Below are 19,618 nucleotides of genomic sequence, written 5' to 3' on the forward strand. Positions count from 1 at the left end.
TCTCCACCATGCTCCTTAACTTTCCATTTTCTTTTTTGAGTTCTTGTATTTCTTCACTGTACTTTACATTTAAATCCACTATCTTTTCCACTTCCTCTCTCAGTTTCTTGTTTTCCCTTTCTCTTTTTAACTCCCTTCCTTTCAACTCTTCCAGCTCTTCAACAATGTCGTTCGTGTCTAAGTCCCCTCTCCTTATCTCCTTTCCATCCTCTGACTTCTCCTTATCTCCTTTCCATCCTCTGACTGTCACCAATCCTCCTATTTCCTCTCTTATCTTTTCATTCTCTTCTTCTAATTTCCATAAGCTTGCATTTAACTTGCCTACCTGTATATCCTTTTCACTAAATCCTTCAAATTTTGGTGTGCCTCTGGGCGACGGCGACGCGGCGGCGGCCGCCATCACGCTTTGTTTACAACCGATTTGGATTCGGTGTTTTCACCCACAATTTTCACTTCATCTATTCCATCTCCGATCTTTTTCTACTTCTTCCATAAAAACTCCACCCCACACTGTGCACTTTCTTATACTTTTGTATGGAGCCAGGCTAAGAAAATACCTGGGACCCTGTACCCACAAATAGGCAAGTCTGCGCAGCTGCTCCTGACACGTCTGCTCTCAACGTGTGTGTGTGTGTGTGTGTGACAGCAATAATCACTCTAGAATAATATTTTAGTAAAATTAGAATAAGAACTTATTCTAGCATCATACACACATTACAACACACAGAAAATACCACAAAGTAGTATATGAAAGGCTTGAAAAGGTGCCTGATCAGTGATGCCAGTGACCTGTGTCTGATCCTTCACTCTCTGCCTGGGCACTCTACAATACTCTTCTAACAATGCTTAATAAAGTATGTAGTCATTTATACTACACAGGCTTTTATTCAGAAATGCTTTGCTCTCTCACCACCACCATTTTCCAGGGCCACAGAGATAATCATATGGGTCCTCAAGAGTGTTTCTCCTGTTTATAATGTCAAAATTTTGTTAATCTGTCACTAGAACCATAGAACCATAAAAACATTCTTAAAAACTCATGTGACATCTACTACAGCCTTTTGAAATTAGTGGAGGTACAGTGCAGAAGTGTTTAAGAATATGGACCATAGAAGAAAATAACACACACACACACACACACACACACACACACACACAAAAAAAAAAAAAAAAAAAAAAATCAAAGAAATTAGAGAGAATACAATGAGCAGTGACAAAGTTGCTTCCAACCCTATCAGACTTATTGTATGAAGATAGACTAAAGAAACTAAACCTGCCCACCTTGGATGAGAGAGAGAGAGAGAGAGAGAGAGAGAGAGAGAGAGAGAGAGAGAGAGAGAGAGAGAGAGAGAGAGAGAGAGAGAGAGAGAGAGAGAGAGACCTGATTGCCTTATGTTGGATTTTGTTGGGCTATGAAAAATTGGACCAGAGTGATTTGGTGGTGAGAGACTAGAAACACAAGAGGCCGTAAGAAGGTGAAGAAGGGTGTGTGTAGAAGGGATATTAAGAAGAACCGTCTCCCACAAAGGACTGCAGAAATCTGGAATGAGCTGCAAAAAGTAGTAAATGAAATAACTATACATGATTTTAAGGAAAAATTGGATAAGAGTAGATATCAAGACGGGACAGCATGAGCTTAGACTCCTCCTCCTTTAAACCCCAACTAGGTAGATACAACTTGGTAAATACACACACACACACACACACACACACACACACACACACACACACACACACACACACAGTACTTACACTTTTTATTAGTACAATCTCAATGCTTCCTTCTACAATCCTACAATTCATTAGATTGTCTCTGACTTCCATGTTGGTCAGATTGCTGATTCTTACTGTCTTACACACGTCTGGAAAAAAAGAGGAAGTTTGTACAGTTAGTCAATCCAATAAAAGATCTGCACAATTATCAGTCCAATAAAAGCAAAGGTAAAGAAATCAGCAGAAAATTATGTCAGCAATATTCCCTGACATCTGAAAATGTATCAATATAATGGAACAGTCAATGTGATTTTCCTAATTTCAGAAGCTTTATTTACATGATTCTGAGAGTAAGGTGGATAAATGCATATGATTTAGGAAGAAAGAATAATTTGGGTTTGACTCTAATCCAGTAGACAACAATTATTTAATAGGCCTTCAGCAGTTTGTCCTCCAAGGGTGTGGTGCTGACCACCTGTGCTCTCTTGTAGTGAGTGAGTGGACAAACAAGAAAGCAAACATACATGTGCTCCCCTCCTGTATATTACAACTAGGTAAACACACACACACACACACACACACACACACACACACCTGGACCATCTGCTTACATCACACTGCAGAGTCACAACTTCTCACCTTGTGTCTTGTGTTCTTTCTCTGCTGGGTGAAGGTGGAGCCATTCAGCCCAGGACTAAAACCCATGTAAACCGAACACACAGACCTTCCTAAACACTTCCAAAACATTGATTTCACCTTCATGTTATACAGAAAATAGGATAATATGGCTTAATATGAAGCTGGAAATGCTTAAAATAAAATGTGATGACAATCATAACCACTAGGGAACAAACTGATAATATTATTCATTATATCCTCTATAGCCTTCATCTTGTCAAAGACAAGTTTACTGTGTATTTACCTAGTTGTATTGTAAGGGCATGAGACAAAGCTCATTTTGTCCTGTTTCCATAACCATATTTACCCAGTTTCTTTTTAAACATGTGTACAATGTTTGCCGCAACCGCCTCTTCCTACACATCATTCCAGATTTCAATAGTTTTATACAGGAAGCTGCATTTCTTGATGTCACTTGAACATCCACTCTTCTTCATTTTCTTCCCATGCCCCCTCATCTGTCTCTCTCCCTCTTTCATTTGTAGTACCAAGTAATTTCTATCTATTCTTTCTATATTGTTTACTAATTTGTACATTGTTATAAGGTCTCCTCTCTCTTCTTTCTTGTAGTATTGGTAATCCCATCTCTTCAAGTCTTTTTCATAGCTTAAGTTTCAATTCTGGCACCATCTTTGTTACTATCCTCTGTATTCTTTCCAGTTTCTGTATATCTTATTTTCTATGTGGAGCCCAAACTACTGCTGTGTATTCCAATTTGCGACATATCATGCTTGTTATAATTTTCATAATTTCTTTATCTAAATAGTTAAATGCCACATTAATGTTTGTTAACAAGCTGTATTAGAGCTGAATATTCCATTTATGTGCCTTTCAGGTGATAGTTAGTGTGTGTGTGTGTGTGTGTGTGTGTGTGTGTGTGTGTGTGTGTGTGTGTGTGTGTGTGTGTGTGTGTGTGTGTACATGCAATATGATCAGTAAGTGTCTGCAAACAGCTGTGTTTTTTTCTCTTTCAGCATGTAATGAACAACAAACATGCTTACATACATTTTCTTCCTATCTCAGTATATAGACAGACTTTATAGTAACACAACAGTAAACCAAGTGAAGAGGAAAACTTTAAAATAGTACTCATTTTTGTGGTCCATAACCTAATCCACCTTTACCTAAGTGACCTCACCTGTGAGACTGCAATAGCCATTACTCTCAGTGTGGTTTGGAGGGCATTTGGAAAGGCACTGCCGTTTCATCCAGTACACCTTATAGGAATAGTTGTGTGCTCTGCAGTAATTCTCTGAGATACACCATGACTTATTCTGGAAATACAAATAAATCAGACAAATTCAACTTTCTCTGAGATCAGTTCTAATCTCATCTATTCTGACATAACTTATCATTTCATTGCCAGAGTTCCCCTGAAGTCTTGTCACTGGATGGTAATGTTTAAATGAGAGACAATACAGAGTGATACATTTTCTGACACAGGGAGCTACATATGGCCATACACTGATCACCAAACTATTCTGAAACATTTTTTAATATATTCTGCTGTAATGAAACACCAAAAAAGGGGCTCCAATGTATATTCAACCTTGAAGGAAACTGATGACTTTCTAGAAGCTCTGGAAGTAATTAACTTTTTTATTCTACTCTGAATTGTTTTCTTTGTTTTTATATTTGGGTACATTGCGAACACCTATTTACACCAAATGCACAGTGATATGGTATATTCTACTGATGCACCTTTCACTCCTTTGCTCTCTCACCATGACTATTTTCAAAGGTCACAGAGATGATTGCTGCATTCTCAAGAGTGTTCCTCCTTTTCATAATATAGAAATCTTATCAATCTGCCACCAAAGCTGTAAAAACACCCTTAAAAACCCACGTAATTTCAAGTAGAACCCTATGCAAGTAGTCAGGGTGTGGCAGAGAGGCGTTTGAGAATATGGCCCCTAATCTCACTTCTCTCTCACCCAAGCGCTCTACCACTCTGTCATTACCCATGAGGAGCCCTCCTTTCATCCATGACATTCACTCTTTTTGTGTATCCTCAAGCTGAACAGATTATGATGAAAGTTAAATCAAAGCTAACATTTCTGTTCAGCTTTTGACAGTTTTACTGCCATGGTTGTCTTCTGTTAACATTCAGATCACTGTAATAAATTGTTTGTATGGATACAAAAAAAAAAAAAATGAGGTTATCTTAATTACTGCTAAGCTACAGAATTATGTGTATATGAGACTGTAGTACAAAAATTGTTGTTTTAAAAGTTGTAGAAGATAATGGGAAAGATTAGCTGATAGTGAAAGGGCTAAATACATTATCCATCTGCATGCATCCATACTGTACTAAGAACAATTCAACCAACCTCCACATGTAATGATGATTCATCTGAACAGTTCACTGCAAGGAAGAAATATGAAAATCAGTAACACATGTGACTTAGATTCTTTCAAGACAAAGATTTGAATTCAAGACATTCTCATAATTTTGGATGTTCTTATGGAATGCTGTCTTTAGGGACTGGCACAGCAATGGGCCTTTATATATATATATATATATATATATATATATATATATATATATATATATATATATATATATATATATATATATATATATATATATATATATATATATATATATATATATATATATATATATATGTATATATATGCTGCATAATCATCTTCAGGAATGTTCTAATTTTGGAAATAGAAATGATTTTACGTAGCCATCACAACAAGTGTTTCCTCCTGCTCTGATACAGCCAGTGATCTAGTTTGAAACACATTGTCTTACAGAACAACTTAGGCTTGAGGAAGTGGAAATGTTCTCACTGTATGGGCCTTTATATATATATATATATATATATATATATATATATATATATATATATATATATATATATATATATATATATATATATATATATATATATATATATATATATAAAATGATCTAGTTTGAAACACATTGTCTTACAACTTAGGCTTGAGGAAGTGGAAATGTTCTCACTGTATGTAAGAAACAAGACAACATCATATCATCAGCCACTCCAGACCATAACTAGGGACAAGTCCACTTTCTTAATAAGTCATAAACTTCTATGACACAAAGTTTAAGTGGGAATTTATTACATGAGGAAATGCATTACCATAGCTATGAGGTATGATGATTGTGAATAAACAAATGTTTATCATTATTAATATTATTATTACTTTTAAATTAAACTAGAGTGCCTCACAGAAACAATGCAGCATTTCTAAAGAGCTATTACTCTGTACATCTTAGCTTTAAAGAAGATTAGACATATTAATAGATGAGGATGATAGGTGGAAAAAGATATGTTTCAAGCATGGTGTGCAACATGTAGGTCTGATGGCTTCTTGCAGCTTCCCTTACTTTCTTATTTTCTTATACAAACGCAGAAAAGGTTACTAATGGTCACACCCACAAGAATGACAGGATGGCAAGTGAAAAATTACATTTGTTCCATTCCTACATTTTTTTTTTCTGCTGAGTTCAACTTCTCTATCATGTTTAGCAAAGTGAGAGGCAAGATTTTCATGAATGACCATCTCCTTACCTTGCCCTTTGTAAGCCTTGTTGAAAATCTTGCTACTCTTCCATGGTCTGTATTGCAAGTAGCTGGACCTCCCCTGTGCAGCACATCCTGGCACACAGCAGCTCCACACCAGCACAAACATGAGCCACCACCACCACCTCAACAGGCGGTATGGTGATGCAGCAGATGTGCTTCTTCGTACACACTGGCTGTGGTGTTCTCTGGTCATCATCATATGGTTTCCAGCTGGGCATATGATCGGTGCATGGTCAGGGTCAAGCAGGAAGTGGTTGGGAAGTACTGGTGAAGACAGGAGTAAGAGTTCAGTTAGTTTCCTCCAATTGTGGATGATCTTTTTTATCTTTCTTTATTGACTGGTACCTCAGTGGGCTTTTTCTTCTCTCTCATTCTTTTATTCCCCTATACTAGTGCCCCTCTTGCAAAAAAAAAAAAGAAAGAAAATAAATAAATACATATAAATAAATAAATAAAAATAAATAAAAATCATGTTGCTTACACCCAGTATCTATTTTTGTCCACCTCAGTCTTGGTAAGTGATGGATGTTCCTAGTACCCACTTGTCTGTCTGTCTGTCTGTCACATCCACATTAAACTCAATCTTACTGCAGAAACTTCTTTGTGGGAAAGCTACATTCTGAACAGCCTTTGGGCCTGAAGCATTTATGAATTCTTCTCCCACCATTCTATATCAGCAGGTGCACTCTATCCACGTGTTCTAGTTTTTTAGTGTGTGTGCGTGTGTGTGTGTGTGTGTGTGTGTGTGTGTGTGTGTGTGTGTGTGTGTGTGTGTGTGTGTGTGTGTGTGTGTGTGTGTGTGTGTTTCATTGAATTTCAGAATATTTCTCACCAGTGGAAGTGTGGCACCCTAATGTTACCCCATGTAATGGTTCATAACAGATAATACAATTGTGTATAATGACAGGCTCATGGAGAGAGAGAGAGAGAGAGAGAGAGAGAGAGAGAGAGAGAGAGAGAGAGAGAGAGAGAGAGAGGAGAGAGAGAGAGAGAGAGAGAGAGAGAGAGAGAGAGAGAGAGAGAGAGAGAGAGAGAGAGAGAGAGAGAGAGAGAGAGAGAGAGAGAGAGAGAGAGAGAGAGAGAGAGAGAGAGAATTACTAATAAAGTACTGCAGTAAGAGAGCCATACAAAATATTGAATCTTGGGTGAACCACTTGGGGTGAACCAGGGCACTAACACTGCAGAAACCTGACCACTTCACTGCAAAACTGAGATTCACTAAACTCAAGCTTTACTGACTACTGTGTATGTATTATTCAGCCAAGTATCACCACACTACCACAATCTTCCAGTATGAATATGAATATAAAATGAATTATGTTCAGCTACCTATCACTGTTCCAGAGTTAAATTTCCAGTTAATGTTTGCTTGGAAAGCTTAGGTTCATAAAGACAAGCTACAGCTGTACATGTAAAACATTATACATATATGTAAAAATTGTATATGATATGTCCATATTGTATGACTGTATTACATTATTTTTTTTTTTTACATAAGAGAAGGTACTGGTCTAGGACAATATATATATATATATATATATATATATATATATATATATATATATATATATATATATATATATATATATATATATATATATATATATATATAAGGAATACTGAGGTGCCAAACCCTAAAGAAAAGCCATGAAGGTTAGTGCAAGCTGTGAATAAATGTTTCAAATGTTTCTTTCAATAAAGCACTTCAACTTGAACTTCTTTCCCTTGCAGTCACTCAGAAAAACAGTCACAAAGGAAAATGCAAGAGACAGAAACAACTGGAGGAGACTCCTGCTGTACAAGGCACCAACCCCTCACTTCAGGGATATTGTAGGAGGAGGAGGAGGAGGAGGAGAGGAGGAATCAGGCCATATTTCTGCTCACCATGGCATGCTGTTACTTGTTGGGGCTTAGGAATCCCCAGATGCTGTTCATGTTCAGGGGGAGCCTTTGCTTCCGACCCTCCCTGCTGGCAATGTTCACCCCTGCTGGTGCACTGTCCTTCCCTGCTGGCACTGTCCTCTGCTGCTGGCACTGTCTTTCCCTGCTGGCACTGTCCTTCCCGTGCTGGCACTCTCCTTCCCTGCTGGCACTGTCCCCCCCAGCTGGCACTGTCCTCCCCAGCTGGCACTGTCTTCCCCTGCTGGCACTGTCTTTCCCTGGTGGCACTGTCCTCCCTTGCTGGCACTGTCCTCCCCTGCTGGCACTGTCCTCCCCTGCTGGCACTGTCCTCCCTTGCTGGCAGTCCTCCCCTGCTGGCTTGTGCTTGCTGGTCACATCTGCTGTCAGTCTGGGGAGTGAGGACAGGTTCATGATAGGAGATACATCATGCCCAACACTAATCTGGGAAAATAAAGAAATGTTACACAGGACATGCTGGGCTGGTAATTTGATTACTCTCTCTCTCTCTCTCTCTCTCTCTCTCTCTCTCTCTCTCTCTCTCTCTATCTCTCTCTCTCTCTCTCTCTCTCCCCTGGCAAAATCCTTTAGTTAATTCAAAGCAGATTAGATAAAAGTAGATATGGAGACGAGACAGCATGAACATGATTTTTTTCCCAGTATGTAACAACTAGGTAAACACACACACACACAATGAGATGAGTGAAACATTAAACATTAATTTGCAAGGAACAGTCAAGTGGTGATCAAGGATAGTACAAGTATTGTACTTAAAAAAAGAAGTTTGCTCTGTGTGTGTGTGTGTGTGTGTGTGTGTTTAGCTATGAGTTTTAGCGTGTGCTTTTTTTTTTTTTTTTTTTTTTTTTTTTTTTATAACGTCTCAACAAAGCGTCGGACAAGGGTGTAACTTTGGTGATGGATGTTTGCGACACCGACCTAATTGGCAAAATCGAGGGTAAACTAAGTTAAAATGTGCATGTCCCGCCTACCATTCAGGTCGTGACTACGGTGTGACGTTTAACTATGACGTAATAGTAATCACCGACCCAACTGACAGTTCTGTCTTTATGTAAGCTGCTTCAGATTCAATGCCTCAGGGTTGCTTATAATTCTGAGTTGCACCTCATAACAAATATGCTGTTAGTTTCTTCACTTCTTTTACTCGTGCTGTGTATGTACAAATAAGACCCGTATGCTGAAACGCTCTGTTCTCTCAACACGATGCTTTTCAAAGGCTGCACTCAGCAGTGGTATTCATTGCGCGGCTCGCGATGACTCACTTCACGGCTCTCGAAAAATATATAAATAAAAAAAAAAAAAAAAAAAAAAAAAAAAAAAAAAAAAAAAAAAAAATATATATATATATATATATATATATATATATATATATATATATATATATATATATATATATATATATATATATATATATATATATATATATATATATATATATATATATATATATAATTTTTCAAGTAAGATACATATTTTCATGAGGTGAGATGGAAGACGAAGTCACAGTGAGATAACATTCTAACATCCCTACCCTAGTCGTAAAGAAATCATACGTGTCCACTACGGGAAACTGATCAGGGGACACGTCTAGCTCATCACAGCATTAAGTAAGTTTGGTCTTTATTCTGCTATTAATAACAAGATATGCAGGCTCATATTACCATGTCTAATTTTTTCTCATTTACTATATTGCACTAGCAGCTCAGTACTACTTAATTTGGTTGAATTACGCTAACTTGCAGTAGCTGCGGCTCTCTCAATCAATGTGTTTAACCGAAGTGGCTCTCTTGCAAAAATTAGTGAATAACAGTGGGCTACAGGAATGCTTAGACAGGTTCTCATGAGTGGTTCTCTTAATCATAAAGTAAAAGTTTTGTTACTCCGTTACTAGAACCGTATAAAGACTCTTCAAAACCCGTTTACTATATTCAACAAAAGCCTTTAAAAAACAGTGGTGTGACGCCTAAAGTGTTTTAGAATATGATCCATATTAAAACCCGCATTCAGAAACACTTAATTCTCTCACCACGACTATCTTCTAAAGCCACAGAGATGACTAGCCGGGTTCTTACGAGTGTTGCTCCTGTTAATAATGAAGAAATCTTGTTCATTTGTCGCTATAACCGTACAAACACAATTCAAAATCTGTGTGACTTAAACAAAAGTAGATAATACTGGAGGTGTAGCGCCGAAGTGTTTCAGAATATGGTCCGTTGAGCGGTTGCAAGAGATCTCTGCATGGTTACCGTCTCATTTTGTTTAACAGTAGACTGTTTATAAATACGTAATGATCTGAGTCACAGAGGAAGATGCAAGGGACAAAAAAAACTGGAGACTCGTACATGGCGCCAACCCTGACTATGGAAATACACCAAGATTTTGTGCGTGCATTGTTCATGCAACTCTTACAGTTTCATGTGATTCAAAAGTGAGGGGAACAAAGGCACGGGGACACAAGTTTATTTCCGACTAGTTTCGCTTTGCAGCTTCAGATTTAGTTGAAATATATGTTTGTCCACAGCGCGGCTCAAGACATCGACGCCACTGATCGGCGGAGCGAGAAGAGAGACGAGATGGGGCGGGACGGTATGCTGGAGGCCTATTCCACAGCACGCCTATTTCTCACCTACGCCGGTGAAGAATAGTGTCGCCACGGCACCTCCCTCTGGCCGCCTCCCTCCTGTTCTTATTCCCGTTAGCTCGTCTTTGATCTCTTATAAATGGCGAGTGTGCACAATGACGAATGTTGTACGCAATGGGAGGGAGAGGGGAGGGTGATGCGGGGCCGCCACGAGGCAGCCACGCTACATTCCTGTGAGGCGCGCCACACCACCCTTGTGTTACCAGCATTCACCCAGCAGACACACCAACACGGGCAGATTTTGCTTGGAGCGAGAAGGACATTCGCCCAGGGGGGCTCGCCATGGGGGCGGCATGGAGCACCAACTAAAAAAGATTTTACAGTTACGCCCACCACTACTACATTACGATACCGTTACAGTCTGAAACAATGTTTTCTGGTGTAATTTAGATATCTTAATAAATACTGAAATCAACATGTTGACTTCTATAGGCAGGGGGCAGGGTAAGGAGGGCGCCGAAGTTGAGGTTTGCCCAGGGTGGCACACAAGCCAGCTCCGCCACTGCCCAACAGAAGCCCCTTCTCTGTACCATCACCATAACCATCACCTACACCACAACTACCATGCATTTTTAAAGAAAAGACTCAAATATTTATTTTTACTTACACACGATCTCTTGGAAAATAGTAAGGATAACCTGACGAGTGAGTGACGACAAAGGGTGATGAATACGCTAAACTTGACTAAAAACTGTGTTCCTGATAGTGGGATAGTCTGCCAGACCTATAGCACCATGTGGCAAGGCGATGCTTCCCTGGGAAAAGAATATATGGGAAGCTGCAAGAAGCCATCAGGTCCACATGTGGTAATCCCTCCGTGAAGCATACCCACCTATTTCCACCTATCATGCTCATCCATTTTGTCTAATCTTATTCTTAAAGTTTCCCAATGGCTCAACACTAACAACCTCACTACTGAGTCTATTCCGTTCACCTACCGCTCCTCTATTTGAGAACCAATGCCCTTTACTTGCACGCATTGCTCTCTTCACTAATTCCTACACGTTTCGTTTCTGAATATTATATAAGAAGTTCTGTACAGTGCTCACACACACACACACACACACACACACACAAAAAAAAAAAAAAAAATGGTATAATAGGCCAGGTGGCTGCGTGAGGGCGCGTGGAGAGGTAAGGTGACTCCCTCTTTCATGTTGCTGTGTTTGTCACACTGACTGGGTAATGTAATTGTCTCTTCCGTAGCCACGCGTAATAGCTTTATAAGACTCCCGCTTCGCATAGAATTCTTCAAAGCATCCATTAAAGTCTGAAAAACACTCCCGGCCACACAGCGGCGGCCCAGCCCGGGGAGGGAGGATCGCATTCCAGCCTTCCAGCCTTCCAGCACCCGTGCTGTGTTCAGGCGGGGAAGGGAGCACGGGTCTCTTCCATTAACTCTTCCCTGAACTGACTGGGAAGCAAACACATTGATCAAGTACACACTTCTTGCCGAGCGTGGTGGTCGCGAGGCTTTGGGCGTTAGGCCTGCCTTGTGCGTCCCTTGCGCTCCGGATGGGACTGCGTTATTGATATGTTTATGGCACGCTGCCGCCGCCTCGTGATGGATCGCGCCGCGCCCCGCCCCGCCAAAACATGACAAATATTTCATCCACCGCCACCTAACACTCACACTTACTAGCTTCACGCCAACAAACACTGCACAGAAACGAAACACCGTGTGTGCGTGCACACACACACACACACACACACAAAACAAGTATATATAACCCAATTTGTGGCGTGCCGGCGCGCCGCTCGTCGCGTTCCATAGGTGTGTCCCTACTTGGAAAAATCAATTTATTATTTTTTATTCCTTTCCCGTAACCTCGGTAATGGAAGGAGGACTGCGGAACCTTCCCGCCTTGTTTCACTGTGCCACTAACAGCTGATTCTATGCGAGGCGTGTGGATTTAAGTGAGATTTTACATATATCACATATTGTCTATGCACTATGCAGATAAAAAATCTCACTTCACACGCCTCGCACAGAGTCAGCTGTTAGTGGTACAGTGAAGGAAGGCGGGAGGGTTCCGCAGCCCTCCTTCCATTACTATTACCGGGGTTCCGGAGAAAGGATCAAAATTAATGAATTTGTTTTGCACGTCGAGACACACCTATGGAGCAAGACGCGCGCCGCGCCACGCACGCCACAGATTGGGTCAAGGGAGATTGCAACACAGATATTAATGGAAATCAGCATCCAAAGGAAAGCACTTCCTCTGAGTGGCTGCCACGGGCCGGGGCGCCACTCGAGCACACAAAGGACGGGGATGGCATCTCATCTCCTTCAGCTTGTCAAGGAATGATTCAGCTAAGTGCGGTGCAACAAGGGACTATTGTAAGAGTGAACAACAGCACCGGAGCCGCTCTGGCGATGCCTGCACCGTCCAGTCCTGCACAAGCAAGCCTTGGTTGGCACCGGCAGCCCCGTGGCAAGTCTGGCGGCTCAGCAGGATGCAAGCTCCACGCCGCGCCACAGGTCGTGTAAAAGTTGCGGTAAACAAGTCTGTTAAAGCCGCGACTATCCAATTATTGAATCACCGCCGCTAGTGGCCGCCGTGATAAATGACAGGAGGAAGGCACCGGAACGAGCTCGTCGCCGCCGCCCGCGCTGAGTTAGTTAACGACATGATATCTTGTGCTTCTTTATTCATCACAAACATGTTTACCAAAACTTTGCGGGCGGGGCGACCACGCAGAAATTTGTTCTGTGCTGACTTTAACTGTCACTCCTACCTCGGGACGAGCTCGGAGCCCCTCTTCCGTTCCCTATCCCTCTCCCTCTCACCGCCAAACTTTCTCGTAAACATGTTTTCTTCTCCCAAACTATTTTAGTTCTTTTTTTTTCTTATAATGTTTACTTTTGTAGGAATAAAAAAATATGCATAAAGTGAGGCGAGTTAATACAGAAAGTAAATTGTGGGCGAGAAATAGCAACAAAGAACGTAAATAGAAACAGTGGAGAAGGAAAACAACGATCAATTCACCGTAGATTAAATATTCATAAAAAGAACAAATAAAATATTACTGGACGGGTGAGGAGCGAGCACATAGTGGTGGTGGTGCGAAGTGCGCCGCGCACTGCGGTGGCGCAGCCTTCAAGGAGAAGAGGGAAAAACTGGTTTCGTTGAGGAATGGATAATAAACATTACAATTCTTGTAGTTCAGTCCTGGCTTCCCCATCCCTGGGCGTGGCATCTGCTCGCCCCACAACCAACATGTGCTGCGGACCCCAGACACCACACAAAAGCAACAAAGATTTTCATTATGTGTACAGGCATGGACAACAAGAAGGACCAGCGAACAAGTTTTGGAAATGGCAAACATTAGAGGAGGATTAATTAAACATACACGGAAGAGACAGCCAAGGTTTCTGGGACATGTGCTAAGGAGAAGAAAAATAGAATATATATGTATTACGGGGAAGATAAATGGAAGAAGAGCAAGAGAAAGACAGACAAAAGTACTTGGACACACTGCTTCAGATATTACATTCTGCAAAACTCCAAATATTTACATCAAGCAGAAGACAGATCCTGGTGGCGGGGATTGAACGTCAGAGACACGGCACATCAATATTGACGATGTACATACTGCTAAGCCCAAACCAGCATTACTAGTGGCACGTCTTCCTCTGACACTGGGCAAGGAGTAAGTACCCAAGCGAACTAAGAAAAAGGATAAGTTTTTCAAACTTTTCACTGACAGACAAATATTTTCCTATATCCATCTACAACTTCTTGGATAGATAGATAGATAGATAGATAGATAGATAGAGAGAGAGAGAGAGAGAGAGAGAGAGAGAGAGAGAGAGAGAGAGAGAGAGAGAGAGAGAGAGAGAGAGAGAGAGAGAGAGAGAGAGACAGAGGGAGGGAGGGAGAGAGAGAGAGAGAGAGAGAGAGAGAGAGAGAGAGAGAGAGAGAGAGAGAGAGAGAGAGAGAGAGAGAGAGAGAGAGAGAGAGAGAGAGAGAGAGAGAGAGAGAGAGAGAGAGAGAGAGAGAGAGAGAGAGAGAGAGAGAGAGAGAGAGAGAGAGAGAGAGAGAGAGAGAGAGAGAGAGAGAGAGTGTGTGTGTGTGTGTGTGTGTGTGTGTGTGTGTGTGTGTTCAAGGTTAATCCTGGTGAGCTTGTTTTCAACACGACTGTGCCTCGTCCCACTCCATGGCGACGCAAGCCAGGCGAGGCAGGCGACCAGTGCCATCACGCCGGGAGAAGCACGCCTCACTGGTCGCCTCCCCGTCGCCAGTTCTTGCCAGCTTCTCATACACCCCCTCGCACTCCCACACTTCCACGGCAGGCAGTACTGCAAACTTCCCTTCCTCGCTTGCTCTTCACCACCTCGCTCGTCTCAGCTCCCCGCGTCCCTGGCCCTTCTAAAACGCTTCAGTGCCGCACCTCCATTACTTTCAAAAGACAATGTCACATGAGTTTTTAAGGGTGCTTCTATGAATGTAAAGATAGATTACATCATTAACAGGAGAAACATTCGTGAGAACCCGGGTACTTATCTTTGTGGCCTTTAAAAATAGTCGTGATGAGAGAGCAAAGCGTTTGTAAATACGGACCACTGCGTTCTATCTCAGTTTCAGTGTCTTTGTAGCCTGTCTCAGCCACCCGCGTCCCAGTACCCTATTCCAGTTTCAGCGTGTTAATGGGTAGAAAAAAAAAACAATTTCCCCTTATTTCCTCCAGTTTAGTCAGGTGCTGCGGCCTCCCCTCCGTGCATGTCCTTTCTGAGTCTTGAATGTCAAAAGCGTCAAAGAAATTGGCTTATATTGTATTCTGAATACACCACGACTATTTTCTATGGACACAGAGATGATTAATCGGATTATCAAGTGTTTCTTCTGTTAATAATGTAGAAATCCTGCTAATCTGTCATAGAACACAAAAAAACATCTTAAAACTTCGTGTCACTTCACGAGGCCACAAATATGACTAGTCGAGTTCTCCAGGGTGCTTTTCCTGTTAATAATGTAGAAATCTTATTAACCTGTCATTAGAACCACAAAAATACATCCTTAAAAACCCACGACTATGTTCTAAGGCCACAGAGATGATTGATCGGGCTTTCACTAATGTTTCCTCCGTTAATAATGTAAAAATCTTGTTAATCTGTCATTAGAACCATAAAAGCACCTTTAAAAATACGTATAACTTCAACTAGAGCCTTTTGAATGCAGTGATGGTGCGGCGCGGAAGTGTTTCAGAATACGGTTTAAAACCAGTCACTTGACCAGTGACTTAACCAGTGGATTCAGCTGCTGCTCAAGACACCCGTGACCCGCGACTGAGAGACAGTGGTTTCTGGTAGGTGCTGCTGATATGTACGCAGTTTGTTGTCTCTCTCTCTCTCTCTCTCTCTCTCTCTCTCTCTCTCTCTCTCTCTCTCTCTCTCTCTCTCTCTCTCTTCAATGCACACTTGAACGCTATTACAGAACCAATTATGAAAAAAAAAAATAAATAAATAAACGGTGAAAGATGATGATGATGATGATGATGATGATGATGATGATGATGATGATGACTGATGATGATGAGAGAAGAATAATCGAGTCCTGCTAAACGTTTCCCTGCATTTTTTTTTTTTTTGACATCAAAAGAAAAGTTATAACAAGCTTTCTGTTCTATTTTTCAAGATTTCTATTTAAAATTATCAAATTCTGCTCCCTCCCATTACTGCCCCTTCCGCCCACTCCTTCCCATCACTGCCCTCCCTCCCACCCCATCCCATCACTGCCCTATCGCCTACTCCCTCCCATCACTGCCCTCCCGTGCACTCCTTCCCATCACTGCCCTCCCGCCCATTCCCATCATTTCCTTCCGTCCACTCCCTCACATAACTCCCTTTCCTCCCATTCCCTCCCATCACTGCCCTCCCGCCCATTCCCATCACTGTCCTCCCGCCCATTCCCTCCCATCACTTCCTCCTGTCCACTTCCTCCCGCCCACTCCCTTCCATCACTCCCCTCCCTCCCATCACTTTCCTCCCTTCCATCACTTTCCTCCCTCCCACTCCCTCCCATCACTGCCCTCCCGCGCACTCCTATCACTCCCCTTGTGCCCACTCCCCGCCCATCACTGCTCTCCGCTTACTCCCTCCCATCAATCCTCACTATTCCCAGACCACTCCACGGACGCCCACGCTAGGGAGGGGAGGGGGAAGGGGTTGGGGGTCAGAGCTCTACCTAGTTGTCATGTCAACGGCAAGAGCGTCACGTAATTGGCTGACAAGGTCTTTTGCACTCAGCGCGGCAACGTGTCAACAGGGCGGGTAAACAAAATGATAACTAGCGGCAGGTGGGTCTGGTAACACTCCCCCATTAGATTTTGTTTGGGGAGTTTCACGAATGCACAGGTAAAGAAGGGAAAAGAAGGATTCAAAAAGGTTTCGTGAGTAAAAGAAGGTGAAGAGAAAAATAAAAGAGAGGAGGAAAGGTGCGTAACATGTTGACAAGACGTGTAAAAGTTAAGCATTCCCTCCATGAGATTTTGTTTGGAGAGTTACACGAATGCACAGGTAAAGAAGGAATTAAGAAAAAAGATTGCTTGTGTAGAAAGAGGAAAGGGAAAAAAGGAAAGGTCCATAACATGTTAATAATACGTACGTCTAAGAAGTAAACATTCCATGGAAGAATTTTATCTGGGGAGTTAAATGAATGCACAGGAAAAGAAGGAATTAAAAAAGACTGCTTGTGTAAAAAGAGGAGAGGAAAGGAAAGGAAAGGTGCATGACATGTTAACATACGTGTAAAAAGTAAACATTTCCTGGAAGAGACTTTGCAGAATCACACGAATACACAAAAAACGAAGAAATTACAGAGAGGAAAGGCAAAATGCGTAACATGTCAAGAGGCGTACATGTCACAAGCTAATGGCAAAGTAACACTCTTTGGACGAGACATAGTGAGTGCTGAGGATTTGGGGAATCGGTATTAAATGAAAGAATGAGCGCTTCCCTGAGTAAAAAAAAAAAAAAAAAAGGAAAGAAAAGGGCGTAAAATATATTGGATTTTTTTTATCCGTGGAGATCAGTTAACAGTACAAACAATGAAAATAAGTAAATAAAACGCCATGTTGCTGCTCCCCATACAAGAAAATACATGAAAATACAAGCAAGAAAATAAATGAATAAATAAACAAGTAAATAAAAATAAAAAGAAAGAATGAAAGAAAGAAGGGAAAATAAAATAAAAGCGGTTAGCATTACGTAAGTGAAGTAACGTACATCACCTCCACGACATATTCAAATCTGGCGGATGCGCAGAAAGTAATACAATGGCTGGTCTGTTCATTACTTATTGCTGCTCTCTTCATATTCCACATCAACAAAGAAGTGAAAAGTAATACATGGCAAAAAAATAAAAATAAAAATAAATAAATAAATAAATAAATACATAAATAAATAAATACATCTGTTCATCATTGCACTAGTGAAGCAAAATTAACTTGATGAGATTGTAAAAACTGCACGAATGTACAGAGCGTGATGCAAAGGCTTTCTTTTTGTAAGAGGGGCACTAGCCAAGAGCAACAAAAAGAGCGAATAAAGAGGCCCACTGAGGTGCCAGTCCCAAATGAACGGTCAAAGATCATTCAAAATCGAAAGATAAGTCTGGTCTGTTCATATAAGGTTGGTGTGTTCATATTCCCGAGCAGGCGAGTGAGTGGCGCTACGGGCAGGCGAGGTGAGGCGGGTACACCAGCACACACAGCAAGGCAATGCCAGCTCAGCGCGGATATCAGGGAGAGGTCATTATATGCAGCCTCTGTGTACGTTTTTGCATGCTGCAGTCATACTTACAACACACACACACGCACACACACACAATACGACTCAAAACAATACATAGACATACATAGACAAAAATAATACAAAATAAATACAAAATGAAAACTAAATGAATAAAAATAAAAATAAAACGTCTGTCTGTCTGTTTTGTGTATTTGTATTTCTGTATTTGTGTCCGTCTCTCTCTCTCTCTCTCTCTCTCTCTCTCTCTCTCTCTCTCTCTCTCTCTCTCTCTCTCTCTCTCTCTCTCTCTCTCGTCAGCAGCAACACTCCCGCGAAGTCAGCAAGGGCAGTGTCGCAATGCACTCTAGCTCCTACACATCAAAGAGGAGGAGGAGGAGCAGGAGGAAAAGGAAGAGGAAAAGGAAGAGAAAGAGAAAGAGGAGGAGGAGGAGGAGGAGAAAGTTGTTTACTACTTGTTTTTCCGTGAGGTCGGAAAGCAATGTGCGTGTCAGGGAGTTTCCGTAAACTTACAGTTTGATATAAGGTTCGTTCTGTAATGCTTCATGTTGTGTTCTTTCGGTGCTCGTTTGTTGAATATCCTTTCTTGGGTGACCTTCTTTTATTCAGCGCATAGATAACATTTTCATAAACGTTGTGGTCTGGACGAGACACAGACGTTTCTAAGTTCCATTACATTACATCAAATAATCGTAAACGTTGTTATAGTCGAGATGAGACACAGAAACGTTTGTGACTAGGTTTCAGTACATACATCAGATTCTCATAAGCACTGTAGTCTAGACGCGAGGCAGAAACGTTTAAGAATAGGTTCCAGTACATATATTTGATTTTCGTAAACGTACAAGCTAAGGCAAGGAGCAGCAACGTTTAAAAATTAGGAATACAAATTTTCATTACATACAATACAAGTCGAGATAAGACCAAGAAACGTTTAAGTGTAGAATTCCAGTATATATATTAGATCTAGCAAACGTATATACTGTAGTGTGTGTGTGTGTGTGTGTGTGTGTGTGTGTGTGTGTGTTTCAGTGTACTCGTATATTTCAGGCGGTGAGCGGGTGACTAACTGCCTGCGCTTCTCAAACTGTCTGGAGCGGAAAGGTGGGGACGAAGTCTGCAAAGTTAATGGAATTCTTAAGTTCATTTTTCTCCCTCGCGTTGCTTATTACTGGCCGCCTTGTTTACCACAGCGCGGGGCGAAGCCAAAGCTCACCGCTCGTTTGTCATTCCCTGGTTGTTTTTATCATGAGTGTTCCCGAGACGTCCATCCTCACCGCCGCTCTGCTCAGATCTCACCCGCACCACCTCTCCTCACTTTTCTGTTGCATTACTAGTTGCTCCATGGTA

General features: G+C 41.5%; 1 protein-coding gene and 1 long non-coding RNA gene across 6 annotated transcripts in view; both read right to left on the reverse strand.

Moving 5' to 3' along the window:
- LOC135108173 (insulin receptor-like) overlaps window positions 1–19,618 on the reverse strand; it is a 69,425-nt gene that overhangs the window by 38,302 nt on the left and 11,505 nt on the right. For 3 of the 5 annotated variants that reach the window (XM_064018941.1, XM_064018940.1, XM_064018944.1), the window contains exons 2-6: window positions 7,842–8,247; window positions 5,943–6,221; window positions 4,722–4,756; window positions 3,530–3,665; window positions 1,753–1,862 (exon numbers count right to left, since the gene is read on the reverse strand). In XM_064018941.1, the coding sequence (XP_063875011.1) occupies window positions 1,753–1,862; window positions 3,530–3,665; window positions 4,722–4,756; window positions 5,943–6,156 (495 nt within the window). In that variant the 5' untranslated portion in view covers window positions 6,157–6,221; window positions 7,842–8,247. Of the gene's footprint in view, window positions 1–1,752; window positions 1,863–3,529; window positions 3,666–4,721; window positions 4,757–5,942; window positions 6,222–7,841; window positions 8,301–14,035; window positions 14,199–19,618 lie in introns of those variants that run through there. The other 2 variants (XM_064018943.1, XM_064018942.1) reach the window with 2 other exon arrangements.
- On the reverse strand, window positions 14,518–15,818 carry LOC135107829 (uncharacterized). The gene is made up of 2 exons (XR_010272014.1): window positions 15,655–15,818; window positions 14,518–14,918 (listed from the first exon to the last, which is right to left on the reverse strand). It is a non-coding gene; the product is annotated as an uncharacterized LOC135107829 (long non-coding RNA).

Source organism: Scylla paramamosain, chromosome 16 (assembly GCF_035594125.1).
Source record: "Scylla paramamosain isolate STU-SP2022 chromosome 16, ASM3559412v1, whole genome shotgun sequence".
Taxonomy (NCBI): domain Eukaryota; kingdom Metazoa; phylum Arthropoda; class Malacostraca; order Decapoda; family Portunidae; genus Scylla; species Scylla paramamosain.